Source organism: Chlorocebus sabaeus, chromosome 13 (genome assembly GCF_047675955.1).
Source record: "Chlorocebus sabaeus isolate Y175 chromosome 13, mChlSab1.0.hap1, whole genome shotgun sequence".
NCBI lineage: Eukaryota > Metazoa > Chordata > Mammalia > Primates > Cercopithecidae > Chlorocebus > Chlorocebus sabaeus.
In genome coordinates, this window is record NC_132916.1 from 30880612 (window position 1) to 30902083 (window position 21472).

The 21472-nt window shown below is 38.9% G+C and overlaps 1 protein-coding gene and 1 pseudogene across 2 annotated transcripts in view; one reads left to right on the plus strand and one right to left on the minus strand.

The window, feature by feature from the left end:
- The window catches only part of RTN4IP1 (reticulon 4 interacting protein 1), a 54364-nt gene that overhangs the window by 25694 nt on the left and 7198 nt on the right, over positions 1 to 21472 (minus strand). For both annotated transcript variants that reach the window (XM_008007452.3, XM_038001066.2), the window contains exons 3-5: positions 20536 to 20604; positions 18661 to 18785; positions 3464 to 3512 (exon numbers count right to left, since the gene is read on the minus strand). In XM_008007452.3, coding sequence (XP_008005643.1) covers positions 3464 to 3512; positions 18661 to 18785; positions 20536 to 20604 — 243 coding nt within the window. The remainder of the gene's footprint in view (positions 1 to 3463; positions 3513 to 18660; positions 18786 to 20535; positions 20605 to 21472) is intronic.
- LOC119625455 (U6 spliceosomal RNA) lies at positions 8297 to 8396 on the plus strand (annotated as a pseudogene).

Consider the following 21472-nt stretch of genomic DNA (forward strand, 5'->3'; position numbering starts at 1 on the left):
ATTAAAACTTCCTCAACTCCCTTAAAAAAGTAACTACTAACTACAATAACCTTTTTTGCTTTTTTTTTCTTTTAGAAGTTTTACTAAGTAGATACCCCCCTTAAACACTATTGCTTAGTTTCACCTGTTCTTGAATGTCATTAAATGGAACCATATAGGATGTACTCTTGCATCTGATTTCTTTTACTCAACATTCAGTTGTGATATTCATCCACTTCACTGTGTGCGATTATAGTTTTTTCATGACTGTATAATATTCCAGTGTAAGAATATACCACAATTTACTTACTCATTTTACTGTTGATGGACATTTGGGTTTTTCTAGTTGGGGAATTTTAATAGGAATAGCCCTGCTCTGAAATTCTGGTACATATCTTTTGGTAAACATGCTTGTATATCTATCTATAGGTTATAATCCTAAAACAGGAATTCTTGTGTGGTCCTTTTTTTTGTTTTTAAGAAATTTTACAATTTATATTCACATTTAATAGATGCCAAATGGTTAAGTGGCTGTATCAATTTATACTCTAACCGTGTATGATATTTCTCTTTGCTTTTTGCCTCTCTCCCTCTTTTTCCTTTCTTCTATTTACTTATGCATTCAACTCATATTTACTGAGCCTCTGGATTGGATCCTGGTTATCAAATGATGAATTAAAAGAAGTTAAAGTGTGCATCCTAGGAATCCTCGTCTCCTTCACCCAGTTCAGTCAACAAACAAACAGGAATCCCCTAGCACCATCTGGGTTCTCAAAAAGTCTAAGCTGGGTCTGGGGTGGTCTATAACACCCAAACCTCTCTCCTGGAAAGTAACGTGGCAGAGCCTCTGAGGCTACTCGCTGCCCCCTATTGGGGAAAAGGCTCTCTCCCCTCATCCTGAGAGAGGCTTAATCAAGCTCCCTCTTCTAGGAGCCGGTCAGTTACACATCTGACCACAATAGGAGCAGCCACTGGGCCCCATCATGTTCCTGGCGGCTTGGGCAACTTTTGGTTGTTTTGTTTTATTTGAGGTAAAATTCATATGCATCACCATTTTCATAATTTTAAAGTATTTAAAGTATACAGTAGTCTCTAGTACACTCACAATGTTGTGCAACCATCACCACTAATTCCAGAATATTTTAATCGCCCCAAGAATAAGCCTCATGCTCATTAAGGAGTCATTCCCCATTCCCTTCTCCATCCATCCCCAGCCCCTGACAACCACTAATCTGCTTTCTGTCTCTGTAGATTTGCCTATTCTAGACATATGATATAAATGGAATCATACAATATGTAGGACCTTTTGTTTCTGGATTTTTCTCACTTAACCATGTTTGGAAGATTCATCCATGTTGTATCATGCATCAATATTTTATTCTTTTTTATGGCTGAATAATATTCCATTGTATGTCTATACCACATTTTGTTTATCTATTCATCAATTGATAGACATTAGAGTTATTTCCACTTTTTTCCCACTATTATGAATAATACTGCTATGAATATTCATAGATAAGATTAGGCTTAAATGTATGTTTCCATTTCTCTTGGGTATATACCTAAGGATGGAATTGCTGGGTCACATGGTAATTCTATGTTTAACATTTTGAGGACCCAACAAACTCTCCGACAATGTCTGCACCATTTTAAGTTCCAGCCAGCAATGAATGAGTGTTCTAATTTATTTACATCTTTGCTAACATTTTTTATTTTCTGTGTTTGCTTTTTATTATAAGACACAATATCTCATTGTGGTTTGGATTTGCATTTCCCTAATGAATAAATATATTGACCATCCTTACACGGACTTACTGGCCACTTGTATTCTTTGAAGAAATGTCAATTCAAGTTCTTCACTAATTAAAAATTGTGCTGTCTTTTTCTTGTTGAGTTATAAGAGTTCTTTATATATTCTGGATACTAGATTCTTATCAGATAAATGATAGGCAAATATTTTCTTCCATTCTGTGGGTTGTCTTTTCACTTTCTTGATAGTGCCCTTTGGTGTACAAAAGTTTTTTAATTTTGATGAAGTACAATTTACTTTTTTCTTTGGTTGCTTGTGCTTTGGGTGTCCTATCTAAAAATCTGTTGCCAAATCTACAATCATGAAGATTTTCTCTTATGTTTCCTTCTAGGACTTTTTTTTCCCCTTTCCCTGCCTACTCTTCTAAGAGTTTTATGGTTTTAGTTCTTATGTTTAGATCTTTGATCAATTTTGAGGTTTTTTGTTTGTTTTTGTTTTTTGAGACAGAGTTTCACTCATCACCCAGGCTGGAGTGCATGATCTAGGCTCACTGAAACCTCCACCTCCTGCGTTCAAGCAATTCTCCTGCCTCAGCCTCCTAACTGGAATTACAGGCACACGCCACCATGTCCAACTAATTTTTGTATTTTTAGTAGAGACAGGGTTTCACTATGTTGGCCAGGCTGTTCTTGAACTCCTGACCTCAAGTGATCCACCCACCTTGGCCTCCCAAAGTGTAGGGATATAACAGGTGTGAACCACCATGCCTGATCTTGAGGGTTTTTTTTTTTTAATACGATGTGAGGTAGGGGCTCAACTTCATTCTTTTACATGTGGATATCTAGTTGTTCCAGCAGTATTTGCTGGAAGAACTATTCTTTTCCCCATTTAATGGTCTTGCCATTCTTGTCAGAATCAATTGACCACAAAGGTATGGGTTTATTTCTGGATGCTCAATTCTATTCCATTGATCTATAAGTCCACCCTTATGTTTTGATTACTGTAGCTCTGTAGTAAGTTTGAAATCAGCAAGTGTGAGTCCTCCAACTTTATTCTTTTTCAAGATTGTTCGGCTGTTTGGGGTCCCCTGTGATTCCATATGCGTTCTAGAATCCACTTGTCCATTTATGAAAAGCAAAAGAAAGCAGTTGGCATTTTGATAGGGATTGCACTGAATCTATAAATCACTTTGGGAGAGTATTGCCATCTTAACGGTATTTTGGCTACTGTATTTCTATATACATTTTAGAATCAGCTTACCGATTACTACATTTTGCAGGCTTCTTAGCCTGCAACAATTTTGATTGGAAACTAGTATTGGTTTTTGACATTGGCTGTTTCCTACTAAATTGCTAACTTCCATCTACCCATGGCACTGCCCATGGTCTTCCTTCTTAAAAGCTTTCCTACATCTGTTATCAAGGACATCCACACGCCCACTCATATTAAACTACTAGAAAGCTTAATGCTTCCTTCTACATTAGAATATTTTCCTTACAGTGAGCTATGATTGTGCCACTGCACTCCAGCCTGGATGACACAGCAAGACTCCATCTCTAAAAAATAATTTTTTAAATAAAAAAGAGAATATTTTCTCTTACAGAACAAGCTGAAATTACAGTGCATTTACCAGATCTACCTTTCTCTCAGCTTTTAAGGAGAAATAATTTATCTTAATTTATAAATTCATGCAAACAAAATCCTCCTATTCACAAGATTAAAAAATGGTTTTACCTGTATAGCAAAAGTACCAACTCCGCCTGAAGCGCCTAAGATTAGAACACTGCAATGCAAAGGAAACCACAGTTAATGAGAATCTAAAGCAGATATAACTGGATAAATGTTTTCAACATGCAACTGATTGATGATAAAATGATAAATAATTCTAAAGGAAAATAAAGTTATTACACTTCCCAAGATATACTACACAAGGATTTTTATTTTAGGTTCACCAAGAAACTGTAGTTGCTTAAAATTAGATATTCTATGAGCTCTGTACCAAGAATATCAAACACCGAAAATACCAATAATTTGTTGGTTTAAGATAGCTCAGATGGTCCTTTGTAACATCTGCTTGTAATTTTTCCAGGCTAAAATTATTAGAGCTTCCTCTATGAGACAGAGATTTGGGGCCCTTTTTAGTTTGTTATGCTTAGCTGTTCTCTAAGAAAAATCACATTCCTGACTACGTTCTCACCAAAGCGAAATAAACATCTTTTGTTCAGACACGTCAAGTTCATCAACTTTCATAAATGAAAATCAATTCCCATCCTCGATATGGCTTCCTGTTAAAGCAGAGGAATGTGTCCAGCCAGCACAACCATCCTCATACCACATGTTCTTACCATGGTAACTCACGATAGCCCTGAAGACCAAGGTGCTAAGCCTGGATCAGTCAGGGCAGGAGGGATGGGGCGGGACAAGGGTGAAGGGGTGAGGGGTAGGGTAAAGGATGATGAACTCTCTGAAATTGTGAATTTCCTAAAATAACACGTAAAATTTGTGTGATTATGCATATGCTTATTGACAAGGAAGGGAATCTAGACCTGTCATCCATTTCCCAAAGAAGTGTGCAATCCAAAAGAGAATCACCAGTCAAAAAACTGCTTTCCATGCGCTCACATTTTATTCTTAAATTAACGTAGAGCTTCAGAGAATTGCCTACTTGGACTGGATGGTTTCAAGTCCCAGAAAATTGTTTGCACTGTACTTCGGTGTCGTGCTACTGATCAAGGTTGAGGAACATTATAAAAAGTGATTGTTTGATATCTGATACTGTATTAGCTAAGGGGATATTGTTGACAGAATTCATGAGAATTCTTTTTATGACAGCTTACAAAAAAACATTTTTCTAACACTAAGTGGTGGTAGTATGTGTCCTATTTAACGTCACCATAAATTGAGTAACTGCTAGTGTGGGTCCCTACTGCCTTGGCTGCTGGAAAGTGCAGGAATTCTGCCACCTATCTCTAGCAAGTACACCAAGTCTTGGAACATGCACTCTATTAACCCTAGTTTCATTTCATTTTTTTTTTCTATCTTGCCCAAATCACAGAAGGCTGTTTGTCACCCTTATTTATAGCTTAAAAGTTACTACTAAAATTTCTGAGCCAGTTGTTCCCTTTGAAATTAAAACCATTAAATGTAATTAAGATAAGTCTCCTTGCAAATTGTGTTCCTTCTAGAAGGGTTTATAATTTCCAAAATTATAAAGACTAGAAGAAATTGTAAAGATCCTGTTGGGGCTCAGAAAGCAATACCCCAGAGTATGTCACTTTGACATGCTGAGTATTTTGAAGTAAAGAAGCAACCTCAGAACAAAGGTCTCTCTGATCTCTCACCATCCCGGCCACGGTCTTTCATCCCTTTGTCTCTCCTGAAGTGCAAAGGGAGGATTTTTCTGAAGCTCCCACAGAAGGAATGCTATTTTCTTGGGCCCCCTCCCTATAATCTCACCAAACACAGAAGATTAACTCACATGAAAGAAGACTAGATGCCACACCCACAGCCCAGAATTTTGTCCTAGGCTACTGTCTGTTCTTTGGGCCCATTCATCTCCTCTCAAAATAATTTACTCTTCCTCTAAAATTGCCTACATATTCTCCTTCCCTCCACCCTATGAAGAGGCTATTTAGGCATCACCAATTTGGCCCTTCTTTGAAGTTCATACCTTGTGTGATTTCCGTGCATCTGCACATTATTACCTGCCCAGGTCTGCTGCCACCAACACTGATAGTGACCCCGCCCCTCCAATAGTAGAGCTGCCACACAGCCACGCATGCAGTACAGAGAGGACCAGTTCCCCCGGGGCCCACAACCACCACTGCTGGCCCTCATGCACACTGACCAGAGTCCTGAGGACTAGTCCGCCCAAAGCCTGCCATCCACACCAGCAGCAGGAATGCTATGTAGCTGCATGTGTCACCTAGTGACCTGAGGACCAGACTGCCCAGCATCCCTATGTCCAATAAAAGGGCCCAACAGGCCAAGCGCGGTGGCTCACGCCCGTAATCCCAGCACATTGGGAGGCTGAGGCAGGCAGATCATGATGTCAAGAAATCGAGACCATTCTGGCCAACATGGTGAAACCCCGTCTCTATTAAAATACAAAAATTAGCTGGGCTTGGTGGCGCACACCTGTAGTCCCAGGAGGCTGAGGCAGCAGAATCACTTGAACCCAGGAGGTGGAGGTTGCAGTGAGCTAAGATAGCACCATTGCACTCCAGCCTGGTGATAGAGTGAGATCCTGTCTTTAAAAAAAAAAAAAAAAGTGCCTAACAGCCTCCACAAACTACAGCGTAAGCCATTGAGAAATTCACAGACACCACTGATAGTGATCACAGCCAAAGAAATCATACAAAGACGCCGGGTGCGGTGGCTCATGCCTGTAATCCCAACACTTTGGGAGGCCAAGGCGGGCAGATCACGAGGTCAGGAGATCGAGACCATCCTGGCTAACCATCCTGGCTAACACGGTGAAATCCCATCTCTACTACAAAAATACAAAAAAAATTAGCCAGGAGTGGTGGCAGGTGCCTGTAGTCCCAGCTACTCGGGAGGCTGAGGCAGGAGGATGGTGCGAACCTGGGAGGCAGAGGTTGCAGTGAGCCAAGATTGCGCCACTGCACTCCAGCCTGGGCGACAGAGCGAGACTCTGTCTCAAAAAAAAAAAAAGAAAAACGAAAAAAGAGAAATCATACAGAGACTACACTACTATGCTCACCCAGGAACAAAGCCAAAGCACTCTACTCAACGCAATAGACACATCTACAGGAAAAAGTACTGGAAGTACTAGCCAGAGCAATTAGGGAAGAGAAAGAAATAAAAGGCATCCAAATTGGAAAAGAGGATGTCAAATCATCCCTCTTTGCAGATGACATGATCCTACATATAGAAAAAACAAAAGACTCCACCAAAAACCCCTTAGAATTGATAAACAGATTCATTAAACTAGCACAATACAAAATCAACATACAAAAATCATCAGTAGCAGCCCGGGGCAGTGGCTCACGCCTGTAATCCCAACACTTTGGGAGGCTGAGGCAGGCAGATCGCTTGAGTCCAGGAGTTCAAGACCAGCCTGGCCAACAAAGCAAAACCCATCTCTACTAAATACAAAAATTAGCTGGGCATGGTGGCACATGCCTGTAGTCCTAGCTATTTGGGAGGCTGAAGTGGAAGGATCACTTGAGCCCAGGAAGGCGGAGGTTACAGTGAGCCAAGATCACACACTGCCCTCCAGCCTGGGTGACAGAACAAAACTCTGTCTCCAAAAAGAAATTTTTTAAAATAAATAAATATAAATAAAAATTTAAAAATTAGTTGCATTGCTACATACCAACAATGAACTAGCTGTAAAAGAAATCAATTTCATTTACAATAACTACCAAAAAACCACTTAGGAATAAATTTAACCAAGGAGGTGAAAGATTTATATAATGAAAACTAGAAACACTGATAAAAGAAATCAAAAAGGGCTAGACACGGTGGCTCACACCTCTAATCCCAGCACTTTGGGAGGCCAAGCAGCGGAGGATCACTTGAACTCAGGAGTTCAAGACCAGCCTATTTCAAAAAAAAATACATATAAATTAAATAAATAGAAGAGAACACAAAAAAATGGACATCCTATGCTCATGGATTGGAAAAATAAATGTTGTTAAAATGACCAAACCACCCAAAGCAATCTACAGACTTAATTCAAGCCTTATCAAAATATCAATGACATTCTTCACAGAAATTTTTTTAAGTCCTAAAATTTGCATGGAACCACAAAAGACCCTGAATAAGCAAAAGAATATGTGCAAAAATAAAAAAGCAGGAGGCATCACCCTACCTGACTTCAAACTATACCACAAAGCTACAGTAACCAAAACAACATGGTACTGCTATAAAAACAGACACATAGACCAATGGAACAGAATAAAGAACCCAGAAATAAATCCACCTATTTATAGCCAGCTGATTTACGACAAAGGTAACAAGAACTTATGTTGGGGAGATGATAATTTCTTCAATAAATGGTGCTGGGAAAATTGGATATCCATATGCAGAAAAATGGAAACTAGATGCCCATCTCTTACCATATATAAAAACCCACTCAAAATGAATTAAAGACTTAAACATAAGACCTAAAACAAAACTATTAGAAGAAAGCATATGGGAATACAGGCAAAAATGATATAGGTAAGACTTCAAAAGCACAGGCAGCAAAAACATTAATAGGAGTATGTCAAATTAAAAAGCTCTGTACAGCAAATGAAATAACCAAAGAAGAGACAACCTGTAGAATGGGAGAAAGTATACTGAAACTCTACAACCAACAAGGGACTACTACCCAGAATATATAAGGAACTCAAAAAACTCAACAACAACAAAAAACTAGTAATCCAATTAAAAACGTGCAAAGGATCTGAACAGACATTTATCAAAAAGAGAAAAATGATCAAGCATAGGGAAAAAAAAATGGTGTACATCACTAATAATCACGGAAATGCAAATTAAAACCACAATGAGATCTCTCACCCTAGTTAGAATGGCTATTCCCAAAAAGACAAAAAACAGGGCTTGCTTAGGCAGCACATATACTAAAATTGGAATGACACAAAGACAAGCATGGTCCCTGAGCAAGAATGACATGCAAATTTGTGAAGTGTTCCATATAGAAAAAAAGACAAAAAATAAATAAATATTGGAAAAGATGCAGAGAAAAGGGGACTCTTATACATCTTTGGTGGGAATGTAAGTTAGTATAGCCAGTATGGAAAACGGTATGAAGCTTTCTCTAAAAGTAAAACTACCCTAAGATCCAGCAATCCTACCACTGAGTATTTATCTAGAGGAAGGAGAATCAGTAATACCAAAGAGATATCTGCACTCCCATGTTTAATACAACACTGTTTGCAATAGCCAAGATATGGAACCAACTTAAATGTTCATTAACAGATAAACAGATAAAGAAAATGTGGTACATATACACAATGTAATACTATTCAGCCATAAAAAATAAAGAATGAAATTCTGTCATTCGTGGCAACAGGGATGAGCCTGGGGGACATTATGTTAAGTGAAATAAGTCAGGCACAAGAAGATAAATACCACGTTTTCACTCAAGGGGGAACTAGACAAGGTTGAGGTAACAGAAGCAGAGTAGAACTGTGGTGTATCAGTCGCTAAGAAGGGCAGCAGGGAGGGAAGAACAGGGTGAGGTCTGTCAACAAATACAAAACTACAGCTAGAGAGGAAGAATAAGTTCTAGTACTCTACAGCACTACAGGGTGAATATAATTAATAATAATTTATTGTATACTTTCAAAAAACTCAAAAAGAAGATTTTTAATGTTCCCAACACAAAGAAATAATCAATGTTTGACTTGAAGGATATGCTGATTGTTCTGATTTGATCACTACACACGGTATCCATGTACTGAAATATCACACTACACCCATAAATGTGTACGATTATTACATATCAACTAATATGAAAAGGAAATAAATAAATAAATGTGTATAATTTTTCTCCTGTTAATCTATTATCAGTTTATTTCAGCAGACTCAGTTATAGAACCTTCAGAGGGCAGAGGAAAAGTACCTTTTGCCCTGATAATTCAAACATAGCTTTAGTACTTCCTAAATGAGGGAAAAAAGTATTAAAAGTGCTTCACAAATACATCCAAAAATTAATTCCCCCAGAAATATTTCACCCTCTTACTTTTGTCCATTCTTACAGAAGTGTCGCTAGTCAAATTCTCATTTAAGTTCCTCACAATGTATTACCTGCACTCTCCAACTTTTCCTCTCACTAATTCCTGCACGGAACTCTCCTCCTCTGAGACCCTGTTCCTCTCATTCTTCCCCCTACATTGCACACACACTGGCCCATTCCTCCAGACTCTACAATGCTATAATTACTTGCTGAGGTCTCCCTTCCCTTGAAGGCCCAAGTCCCAGTTTTCCTCTACAATACCCTTAAAATAGCCTGGAACCTGTTATCTGTGCCACACATCCTACTTCCCTACCTATTCTGCAAGCTCGTAAGGTCAGAGACCTCATATTATGCCCTCCACTGGCCACAGTGCCCTGGATGTAGCAGATGCCTGATCAAAGTTTCTTGACTTTCAAAATCATCCATGGCCAGACGCAGTGGCTTACGCCTGTAATCCAGCACTTTGGGAGGCTGAGGCAGGAGGATTGTTTGAGCCTGGGAGTTGAAGATTAGCCTGGGCAACATCATGAGATCACATCTCTACAAAAAATAAAAAATAAATTATCTAGGCATGGTGGTGCTGAGGTGGAAGGACAGCTTGAGCCCAGGAGTTTGAGGCTGCAGTGAGCTGATTGTGCCACTGTACTCTAGCCTGGGTGACAAAGTGAGACCTTGTCTCTAAAAAAAGAAAAAAACAAATCATCCAATCACCATTATGTCCTACAATCAAGGCAACAATTGCTACTACCTCAAGTGAGGGGATCGCCTGGCTACTTGAAAGACTGCATTAAAGTTTCTTCCAGCAAAGAAAAGCTTGAAAATAATTTCTAATTCTCTCTCTGTGAACGCTGGATACTAAATATAATGGCTACTTCAGGATCCAACTGCCAAATACATCTCCAACCTCATTATTGTCAGTTCATCTCTTCCCCGTAATTCTTGATCCAAAGCAACTTCATTCCCTCAAATAAGAAAGCAAAACTGTTTCCACAGCTGGGCTTAGCAGGAGTGGTTCTGCAATAGCAGCTTCAGTTCCTTGTGCTGCCACCTGATGGCGACTCCAAGCCAAAAGCAGCAAGGAGCAGGCCCAATGAATGCAGCGCTGTTAGGTTATAAAGAAGCCCGAGGACTCCGCATTTTGTGCAGGTTCAACCATATCTTTACTCAAAGTCCCCAAAAGGACAGTAGGTAAAATAAATTCTCCTTTTTTTGAGATGGAGTCTCGTTCTGTCAGCCAGGCTGGAGTGCAGTGGCACAATCTGGGCTTACTGCAGCCTCCGCCTCCCAGGTTCAAGTGATTCTCCTGGCTCAGCCTCCCAAGTAGCTGGAACTACAGGTGCCCACCACCACACCTGGCTAATTATTTTGTGTGTATTTAGTAGAGACGGAGTTTCACCATGTTGGCCAGGCTGATCTCAAACTCCTGACCTCAGGTGATCCGCCCGCCTCAGCCTCCCAAAGTGCTAGGATTATAGGTGTGAGCCACCGCACCTGGTGGCAAAATAAATTTTCATGCCAACAATAAGCTGGTTGGTCTTCTAAGGTCTGAAGTCTTGTGGCTGAACTAAATATTCTTGTTGTATTCGTCACAGCACGTTCAATGCAAAGGGAAGCTACTGCTGTTGCTGACTTCCCAGTGGCCCTTCGCTTAAGTCCTACACAGTGGGAATACTTTTTACCTAGCTTGCTGTAATGGCCACATTATATATTCGAATCTCATTGAAGTAGAAGCCTATTTGTGATAGTGAAGAAACGTGTGCTGTATTTGTTGGTTTATATAAAGTGCGCAGAAATACTCTACTTGAAAAAAGCACTGTTATTCAAAATTGCCAAGGTTTTTAATTGCATGCCTCCATTACTTCTTAAGTACACACACAGAGCCTCTTTGGAAGTCAGAGGGGATTGTACTAGTGACAGATATTTTTTAAATATGGGGAAAACATGAATAAGTATTATACTACTTAGGCATTCTTAAACCCTAAAATCTAACTTGCTCTGTCCTTTCTGCCTAATCTCTGAATTCTCCCTAAACATACATTAAGGCACCGAAGCAACGTTGGCTTCTTTCCCATGACTGAGTCACTTTTTATTTGGCATTTGGGCACCTAAGTCCTCTACAATCACAGTTTTCAGTACTGTAATCTTATGAGGTAAGGCACCAACACCTTAGCTGCCTTACAAAAAACAACAACAACAACAACAAAACATGAAACATGCTACAAAATTTAATCTGAATAAGCGGAAAATACAGCTACAAAACAAATCAACCAAAGGAGACCAAGATAGCCTAGATTTGTGTGTCCTCTTCTTCTAAGACTCTGTAATTCATGCTGGCATCCCCCAATTTACAGAAGCGTTTTTGTGTGAATTAAATGTTTAGAAAGTTAAACACATTTTCCCAAGAAAACAAAGCTATTTATATATCTTGGTAAGGTGGCTAGGGTAAGCCATTTATGAAGGTTAGTTAACCCATAATCGATGAAGAACTTTATACACAGCATAACAATGGCTTTGTTATCTGAAGTATATTCAGAATTTCAACCCGGGTACTGGGAATGTATCCCCCCAAATGGGATAGGCAGTGGGAACCATCCCAAATCACTGGTTCCTTCAATCATATGCAGAAGCAGATAGAGGGAAGAAATGCATGTGATGGGCTGGGCGCGGTGGCTCACGCCTGTAATCCCAGAACTTTGGGAGGCCAAGGCAGGTGGATCACCTGAGGCTAGGTGTTCAAGACCAGCCTGGCCAACATGGTGAAACCCATCTCTACTAAAAATACAAAAATTAGCCAGGCGTGGTAGTGGGCACCTGTAATCCCAGCTACTCAGGAGGCTGAGGCAGGAGAATCATCTGAACCCAAGAGGCAGAGGTTGCAGAGACCTGAGATCATACCACTACACTCCAGCCTGGGAGACAGAACAAGACTCAGTCTTACAAAAAAAAAAAAAAGAAAAGAAATGCTATGATGGGTGACAATAGAGCATAAGACAGAGAGAAGTAGGGTGGTCAGAGAAGGATTTACTCACGGAGCCAACGAAGCTGAAGTCCTTCACTTACACAAGGCGCAGAGAGGAGCCCTAGCAATATATTTACATAGACATATGTTTTTGTAAAATTTGTAAAAGATATGCTAACCACAATCAGTTAAGATTGGTCTTTTTTCACTCTTACTCATTAGTCTTGCTTTCTTGTCAGGTGATACTAGATCTGGCTAAAGGGAAGTTGGTTGGAAATACACTTGTTTGGGGTTTAGTAGAAAATACTGATGTGGTTCGTAGTCACTTCTGTGTAGAGTTAAGTTATTCCTAGGTGTCTTAGTTTAAGAAATGCCTTCCAGGAATTTCTTCCTACCTCTCACTAACTAAGTCAACTCACCTAAGCAACATGACATTTCCTTAAGGCTGTGTATCACTGCGCCCAGCACAGGGTCATGTGAGTAGTGAAGGAGAAAGTTAAACAAGGTTTGAAATGTACAAAGCCAGAAGCTAGTCTGTGGAAAATTCTTCCAATTAAAAAAATGTAAGAATTTACAAGACAACACTATATGGAAGAGGTTAACAATAAACTAGTTAATCACGATTGTCCATTAAAATACAATAGTATTTTAGGCTTATTCACTACACAAGAAAACGTGAAATGCCTTGAAATCTGTAAACCAAAAATAAAATTCTAAGGCCCCAGCCATCTGAATGGACTCTTCTTCTTGGCCAAGGACATTGCCTGAAAATCTAGTTCTGCTCATGATGGGAGAGGAGGTTGCAGGCCTCATTATACCCCTGCAGCAACAACATCAACATAGACCTTCAATCTGCCAGGAAATATTTACAGTCTATTCTCTCTAAAGCCAGCTACTTAGAGGTTTCATCTGCATGATAAAACCTAGGTCTCTACAACCCCTTATCTGAACCCAGACATTCCATTCTACTTATAATAAATCTTTCAACCAACTGCCAATCAGAAATTTTTAAAATCTACCTATCACCTGGAAGCCCACCCCTCTTCAACAGGTCTCACCCTTCAAGATCAGACCAATGTAAATCTTATGTGTATTGATGGATGTACTGTCTTCCAAAAATATATAAAAGCAAGCTGCACCCTGACCACCTTGGGTGCATGTCATCCCGAGGCTGTGTCACAGGTATGTCCTTAACCTTGGCAAAATAAACTTTCTAAACTGACTGAGACCTGTCTCAGATATTTTGGGTTCACAAATCTTATAGCTCATATATAAAAGGAACTTGGAAGTTACTGTTCCAAATTTGACAACAATCTTACATTTTACTTGACACGAACAATAATGAGTAGTGCTGTGGAAGGTGAGAGAGCAGGGTTTATGAACCATGTCAGGTTTTGGCTTAGGGTAAACCACAATTAACTGACATTAGGATTACAGAGGAAGAGTTAGGGTGGTAGTTGGTAAGTCTTGTTTTGCTCAAGTTGAGTTTGAGATATAAAGAGAACATCTAACTGGAATTCAGTAAGAGGACAGAGTTAGAAATACAGATCTGCAAGTTACCAAACTATAAGAAGAAGCTGGGAGTAGATGAGATTACCTTGGGAAACAAAAAGGAAGAATACAGTGGAACACTGGGAAAACAGCACATTTAAAGGGCTGGAGGAAGAAGTGGGGGCTTCTAAAAATGACAAGAAATGGTCAACAACAAAAAAAGAAAACTTAAAAGTCTTAATGTCCCTGAAACCATACAAAAAGTAAGTATTTAGGAAGTGATCAACAATGCCAGATACTTCAGAGAGGTGAAATTAAAATGAAAACTGAAAAATGTCTTTGGGCTTGGTAACTTAAGTCACTTAAGTTAGCTATGACCCCAGTGAGGGCAGGTGCAATTGAAACGCAAGGCTAGAAGCTAGATTACAGTCCACTGAAGAGTAAATGACTTCTAAACCTCACAAGACAGTTAACCCAGTCACTTAGAAACCTATTGTGTAAAACACAAATTTCCAGGAGTGAGGTTTCTGCTATTCTTTTAAGTGCCCCCCCACCACTCAGGACTCCCTGGAAAATAGACCCTGAAGCAAAGGAAGATTCATTTCCATCACACTGACCAAGCCAGAGCCACCACTCTCACTCTCCTTGCCTCCTCAACCCCATACTTTGTTTATGCAAGAAAACAGCAGGGGTTTCTTTCTACTTCCCCTTACCCCACTAACAATACAACCCAGTCAGGTGCAAATGAAAACTCAAAGTCCAAAAGGGTAATGGGCTTGGGGAGTGGGAAGAAACAGGTGGTGGTGGGGTGAAGAAAAGGCCTTAGAATGCATTTGAAAGAAGAAGGCTGTCCTTTTAATATAAGCATGTTGGTAGGGAGTAAACCCAATGCTTTCAAGTTTGGGCCTAATTCTATAATTCTATAACAGAATCAATCAGATGCCTGATTTACACTTACATGACAAAATTTTACTGCCATAAAGCCTAATACCAAAAAAAGAAAAAAGTATTCCTAAATTAACTTCATTGAGTTGCAAGTATACACAATTTAAAAGTGAAATTTATTTTGTGGAGAAGGAATAGTTCAATTCCTAACTCTGTTGCCCAGGCTGGAGTGCAGTGGCACGATCTCGGCTCACTGTAACCTCCGCCTCCCAGATTCAAGCGATCCTCCTACTTCAGCCTCCTGAGTAGCTGGGACTACAGGCGTGCAACACCACACCTAACACCTTTTAATACTTCTGTCAAACAGAGTGAAGTACAGCTTTCCCAGCAAGACGTGAATTTCAGGCAGAGCATGAAATATTCAAGTGTACCCATGACACTACCAATAAATAAAACCATCAAATCTTACCATATTCAAAAAAATCTGGTTGTAACAACTTTTAAAAAAAATTTCTACTTATTTGAGAGCCCTAAGTTATCTATGTGTTCCTACTGAACAAATCATGAAGAAACTACAGATGGACTGATAAAAAGGAAATAATTTTGACTTGACATTTTCTTTTTCTCTTTTTTTTTTTTGTTTTGAGATGGAGTCTTGCTCTGTCAACAGGCTGGAGTACCATAGTGGCACAATCTCAGCTCACTACAACCTCCAACTCTGTGGTTCAAACGATTCTGCCTCAGCCTCCCGAGTAGTTTGAACTACAGGTGTGCGCCACCACATCTAGCTAATTTTTGTATTTTTAGTAGAGACGGGGTTTCACCATGTTGGCCAGGATGGGCTCGATCTCCTGACCTCGTGATCCACCCACCTCGGCCTCCCAAAGTGCTGCGATTACAGGCGTGAGCCACTGCGCCTGGTCTCACTTGGTATTTTCTAATGATATTGGTGTGTGGACAAAATGACAGTATTACACGACATCAAGAATAAACTATCTCCTTGGTTCACTGATACTCAGCTGCTGCAGAAAAGTAACTACAGAACATAGGGGAAAAAAGGCAAACATCATCGAACCCTTAGAAAGATTTTTCCTAATTTCAAATAAGCTGTTTGCTATAAAGAAATCCTATAAAATCTTCCAAGGTGCTGATAGGTGTTTTTGTCATTGTTAATTTTGGCTTTTCTTTAATTAACTGATTAGAAAAAAAAGACTATTCATCTTTGATAACAAACACTGACCTGCTTTGTGCAGACTAAGGCATGCCTTAATGCCAATAGCTAACAGAAAAGGAACAGTTATTGCTTAGCATATTGAAGCCAAAATATGCTCCATCGATCACAATGAATAGTCAAATGGAAAATCCACTTTGGACACTGGAACTTCTGACTTTAGGTACAATAAAATCTCATTACAGAATTTCTTCATTAAAAGTATTTTTACAGTATTTTAAGGTGCTCACATCTCTCATGTGATTCTCACAAATAAACAGTTAAAAGAGGTAGGCCATTATTATAACCCATGTGTAGTAATTTCAGTAAACCGAAATTTCTGAGAGCAGCAAGTACCAAGTGCTATGGTCTGAATGTTTGTAATGTTTGTGTCCCACTAAAATTCATATGTTGAAATCCTAACTCCCAGAGTGATGGTATGATGGTGGGGTGATTAGGTCATGCAAGCAGAACCCTCATGAATGGGATTCATGCTCTTATAAGAAAGAGAGACCCCAGGGATATCCTCACCCCTTCCAGAATATGACAAGCGAGAAAGCACTGTTAAAGAACAGAAAGTTGGTCCTCACCAGACACAAAATCTGATGTCACCTTGAGCTCAGGCTTCCCAGCCTCCACAACTGTAAGAAATAAATTTCTCTTGTTTCTAAACCACCAGTCTATGGTATTTTGTCATAATAGCCTGAACGGACTAAGACAGTGAGGTCTCACTGTGCTCACTGAGTCACTCAGGACAAATGCGTCCTACAGGTCACAACATGTGAATGCAGCAGAAGTTCATGATGTGAATTACTGAGACTCTTTACAGTGGGTTTCATTCTAGATTGGTTAACATGGGGCTCAATCAAGGAACAGACCCAACTCAATATAACATATCATCACCTAATAAGGTCTAAAATTTTCCATTTCTCAAAGCTCTCCTCAAAACCTACACTGTCCTATACTCATAAACTCAGAGGAAACCACAAAGAGGCCATAAATAAATAGCATGTGGTCACCTGGTTAGTTAATGGCAGAATAGGACCCAGGGCTCCAACTTCCCAGTTCCAGGCCATTGTTGCTTAAACAGAAGATAACAGAGTACCAAAGAATTACCCACAAAGCCAACAATAAACTGAGGACTCACACCAATGTCTCTGAAAAGAGACAGATCTTTGCCTCTAAATTTTTTAATTTTTTCTTATCTTCTAAATTGTTTTTTACAGTGTATTAAAAGTAGATCCAGAGAGCCCTGAACCAGTAAAAGAAGTGAGAGGTCTCTAACAATAGCGCACATACAGTCACGCAGGCATAGAAAACTTAATGTTTTTAAGGGAAAAAACAAAACAATAAAACAATGCTGTTGGAGAGTCTACAATTACAATACAGGTCTAAAAATCTTCAATAAGGTTTTCGCAAGGTTATTAGCTAAGAGAAACCATTAGAAAAATCTATGTGGTCAAAACTAATTTAATTTAAACAAAGTGTTGATCAAAATGGCAACTTCAAGAAAGATAAGCCACAATAGCTTAAAAAGTAAACAGCATTGACCTTTAGAATAAATATTTACCTTGAATTCTAAGATAAAGGGCAGCACCTCATTAGATGAATAGCTTTCATAAGCTTTCAAAAACACAGCTATTAAACTTTCATTAAATTTAATGCTCTATCACCCAACACATTAAATGTAAAGTACAATGTTTCGTAACGATAGAACAGAATCACACAGACATTAGTTATGTTACCAGCACAATCCTTAGTAATAAAAAAAACTAGGTTATTTATTATAGTTTGACCTACAGCTCTTTCCTTCAATTGTTAAATGGTTCTTAGTGGGTAGTTTTCTCAACAAAAAACAAAATCATCATTTTTCTCTATGATGGTAACTTTCTAAAATACAAAGAACACCATAATCTCCTTGCTAACAATAGTAGCCACCATTTACTGAGTGCCTCCTATGTGCCATAAACTGTGTCACCACTTTAATGTGCATTACCTCATTTAACCTTCAAAACAAAACTCATTAAAAAGTGAATGAGTGGGTCACCCAGCTGGAAAGCAACAGAATCCAGATACAAACTCAAGTACATCTGAGACATTTCTGGTCACCGTGTTGCTGCTAACCCAAATGAGCACACGCTCAAGGCACTGGGAAATCAGAATTCACCTAATGGATATTAGGCATTGAGACTGAGAGAACTTAAGAATATTCAATAGTTTTGCAGTCTCTTTATAGAAATATGCAAGTGTGAGAATAACTCCTGGGAGAGGTAGGGAAAAACATTTTCACTTTGACATCATTCTTTAGAAACTGTATGGGATGATTCTTAACCTTTTTAGGAATTTGATAAAAAAAAAAAAAAAAAAAGATATGGATCTTCTTCCTAAAGAATCACATGTAAAATTTTGCATTATTTTAGAAGGTTCAGACTCCTAAAGTCCATTTCATCCACACATCTCAGTTAAAAAATTTCCAACTGATTGGGCTGAAAATCTACAGAAGGAAGCTAAGAAAATGCAAACTGACACAAATAGAGTGCTTTGGAAATTGTTTTCAAATGTTAGTACAGCTCTGTTCATGTAAATGCTACTAAATTTCAAAGCTCTAAGAAATCTACTGCAAGGAACTCACAGAAGGAAAGAAAAGAAGTTTAGATGCTGCCACTGACTGATACACTTACCGTTTTCCTGCGCAATTCTTGTCATTCAGGCCACCAACTTTGTTTATGGCAGACCAGGCTGTGAGAGCCACATATGGCAAAGAGGCAGCTTGAGTATGAGTGAGTGATTTGGGCTTGTGAGAGACCTACATTTGAAGACAACAGTCAAAAATAAGCAATGACTTGCAAACCTCTGCACACAATTAAGCACATTTACCTTCACAGGAATCCAGCTGACCCTTGAACAACAGGGGTTTGAATTGTGCAAGTCCAACCCCTCTTCTTCCTACTCTTCCTCTTTCTAGTAACATGAAGACAACAAGGACGAAAATCTTTATGATGATCCACTTAATGAACAGTAAGTATACCTTTCTTTATGATTTTCTTAATAACATTTTTCCTAGCTTCCTTTACTGTAAGAATACAGTATATAATATACATAACACATTCTAGCTTCCTTTATTGTAAGAATACAGTATATAATATACATAACATATTCTAGCTTCATTTATTATAAGAATACAGTATATAATATACATAACATATAAAATATGTGTTAGGTGACTTTTTTGAGACAGAGTCTTGCTCTGTCGCCCAGGCTGGAGTGCAGTGGTGCAATCTCGGCTCACTGCAACCTCCGCCTCCCAGGTTTAAGCGATTCTCCTGCCTCAGTCTTCCAAGCAGCTGGGACTACAGGCAGCTCCCACCACGCCTGGCTAATTTTTGTATTTTTAGTAGAGACAGGGTTTCACCATATTGGCCAGGCTGGTCTTGAACTCCTGACCTTGTGATCCACCCACCTTGGCCTCCCAAAGTGCTGGGATTACAGGCGTGAGCCACTGCACCCCGCCTTAGTTGGCTTTTTATGTTATCAGTAACGCTTCTGGGTAACAGTAGGCTATTAGCAGTTAAGTTTTAGGGGAGTCAAAAGATGTAGGTGCATTTTAAAAGGGGTAGGTGCACCAACTCCTGCATTGTTCAGGTGTCAACTGTATTTTCATAGATAAATCTACAAAATTATTCCAGTTCAGTGTTTATTGCATACCTTACTCCAAGATTATCCTTAATAAATATTGTATAGCTCTGTTGCATACCTTGGAGTAGGGTATGCATATGCATACCCTACACCAAGATTATCCTAATAAATATTGTATAGAATAGCTCTACCTGCCTCACAGATGTTCAATAATGTAGGCTACATTATCAGATATAACTACTTCATTGTTTATAAAAACTACTTTGTTGTTTATAACTTCATTGTTTATAAAAAGACCACATCAATATTCCCATTTGTCTTGAAGTAAATCCAAATAAACCTTGAACTCTCAAAAACACATCCTAATTAGTTTTTGAGATCAGCTGTTTCCTTTACTCTCATTTTCTGGAAAGGAAATCTTTCTAGATTTTCTCTAATCTCAGTAACAACCTTTTTCCCCTTCCTGCCCTCCCTTCTGTAGCCAATTTCCTCAATGTTAACCCCTTTCTCTCTATTCAATTTGTCGGTCTCCTGACTGCATTTGATTAGACTCCTGTTTTCAAAGTTATTCAAAACCGCTGGACATTTCCATGTCTCCACTGATGACTAATCCACCCCCTCTACTGCCTATATCTGCTTTCAGCTATTTATCTAGGGTAAAACCAAGCAACACAGCAGGGTTCTAGGTCTCATTCCAAATCCCTGCTCAATGAGAGAAAAACAGCTATGTTAGCAGGCAGTGTTACTGAATGGCATCAAATACTTTTTTAATCTCTCAAAAATTCCTATATTCTATATTATCTCTTTATAAACTGCCCCATGAAACAGAAACTAGATCTGAAAAACACCAATTATTTCCGAGATATTTGCCAGTCTTTGTTTAAACTTTCTAATGCATTTCAGCAGAGTTGGTAAGTTACCTCATTCCCACTGACTACAACAAACTCTGAAAGAGTGCCTTGTTTCCAAGGAGGAACTGCAGCCCAGACCTGAAACACACACACACAGACAGCTTCATTAGAAACACAAGTATTCTCTGACCAAAGCTAAGCATGAAGGTGTTCCCTAATATATACCCTGTGCTGTGAAAAACATGGAAGTCAGCACTACACCAAGCAGGAGTGTTATTTTCATGATATAAATGTATTACTTAGTATGATTCTGCATTTATCAAGTCAAACCACACTGGAAGCAGACAGCATATCCTGCTGCATTTACTGACTACTTTGAGTACCAATAAGACCACAGTCTCTGGGGTTTGAGTCCTGGCTCCACCACTTATTAGTTAGGAGACCTCTTTAGAGCTTGGCTTCCTCATCTGTAAACTGGGCCTAACTTTATCTACCTCAGAGGGACTAAATGACATATTTTAGAAAAAGCAACCAGAACAGTGTTAGCTATGATTATGAACTATCATTTCCTGGTACAAAAGTTCAAAGTGACAAGTGATAGGTGATTATACCAAACTTAAACTATTTTAAAGCCATCTAATCCATAAGGTAAAAATTGTCATTTAAAGGCCCTTTCAAGGAAAAAAATACCCTAATCCTACATATTTTAAAGTCTTGCATTTCTTAAGTACTAAATTTAGAAAACACAAACTCAAGTAGAGTCAACATATTTCAGAACTGTTTGTGAAAAAATGTAACAACAGAACCAAAAAAGTGACAGTTCTAGTCAAAGCTCAGTACTTTTGTTGAAAACAAGAAAACAGGTCAACAGCATAGAATATACTTCTGAAACAGAATGAAATTTGCATATTTAGTAAAGGAATATGTGGGAGTTCAGTCAGGGTGGTGGGAAAAATTGTTAAGACGAAAAATTGTAAAGTTACAGGAAGTAGACACAAACCTACTT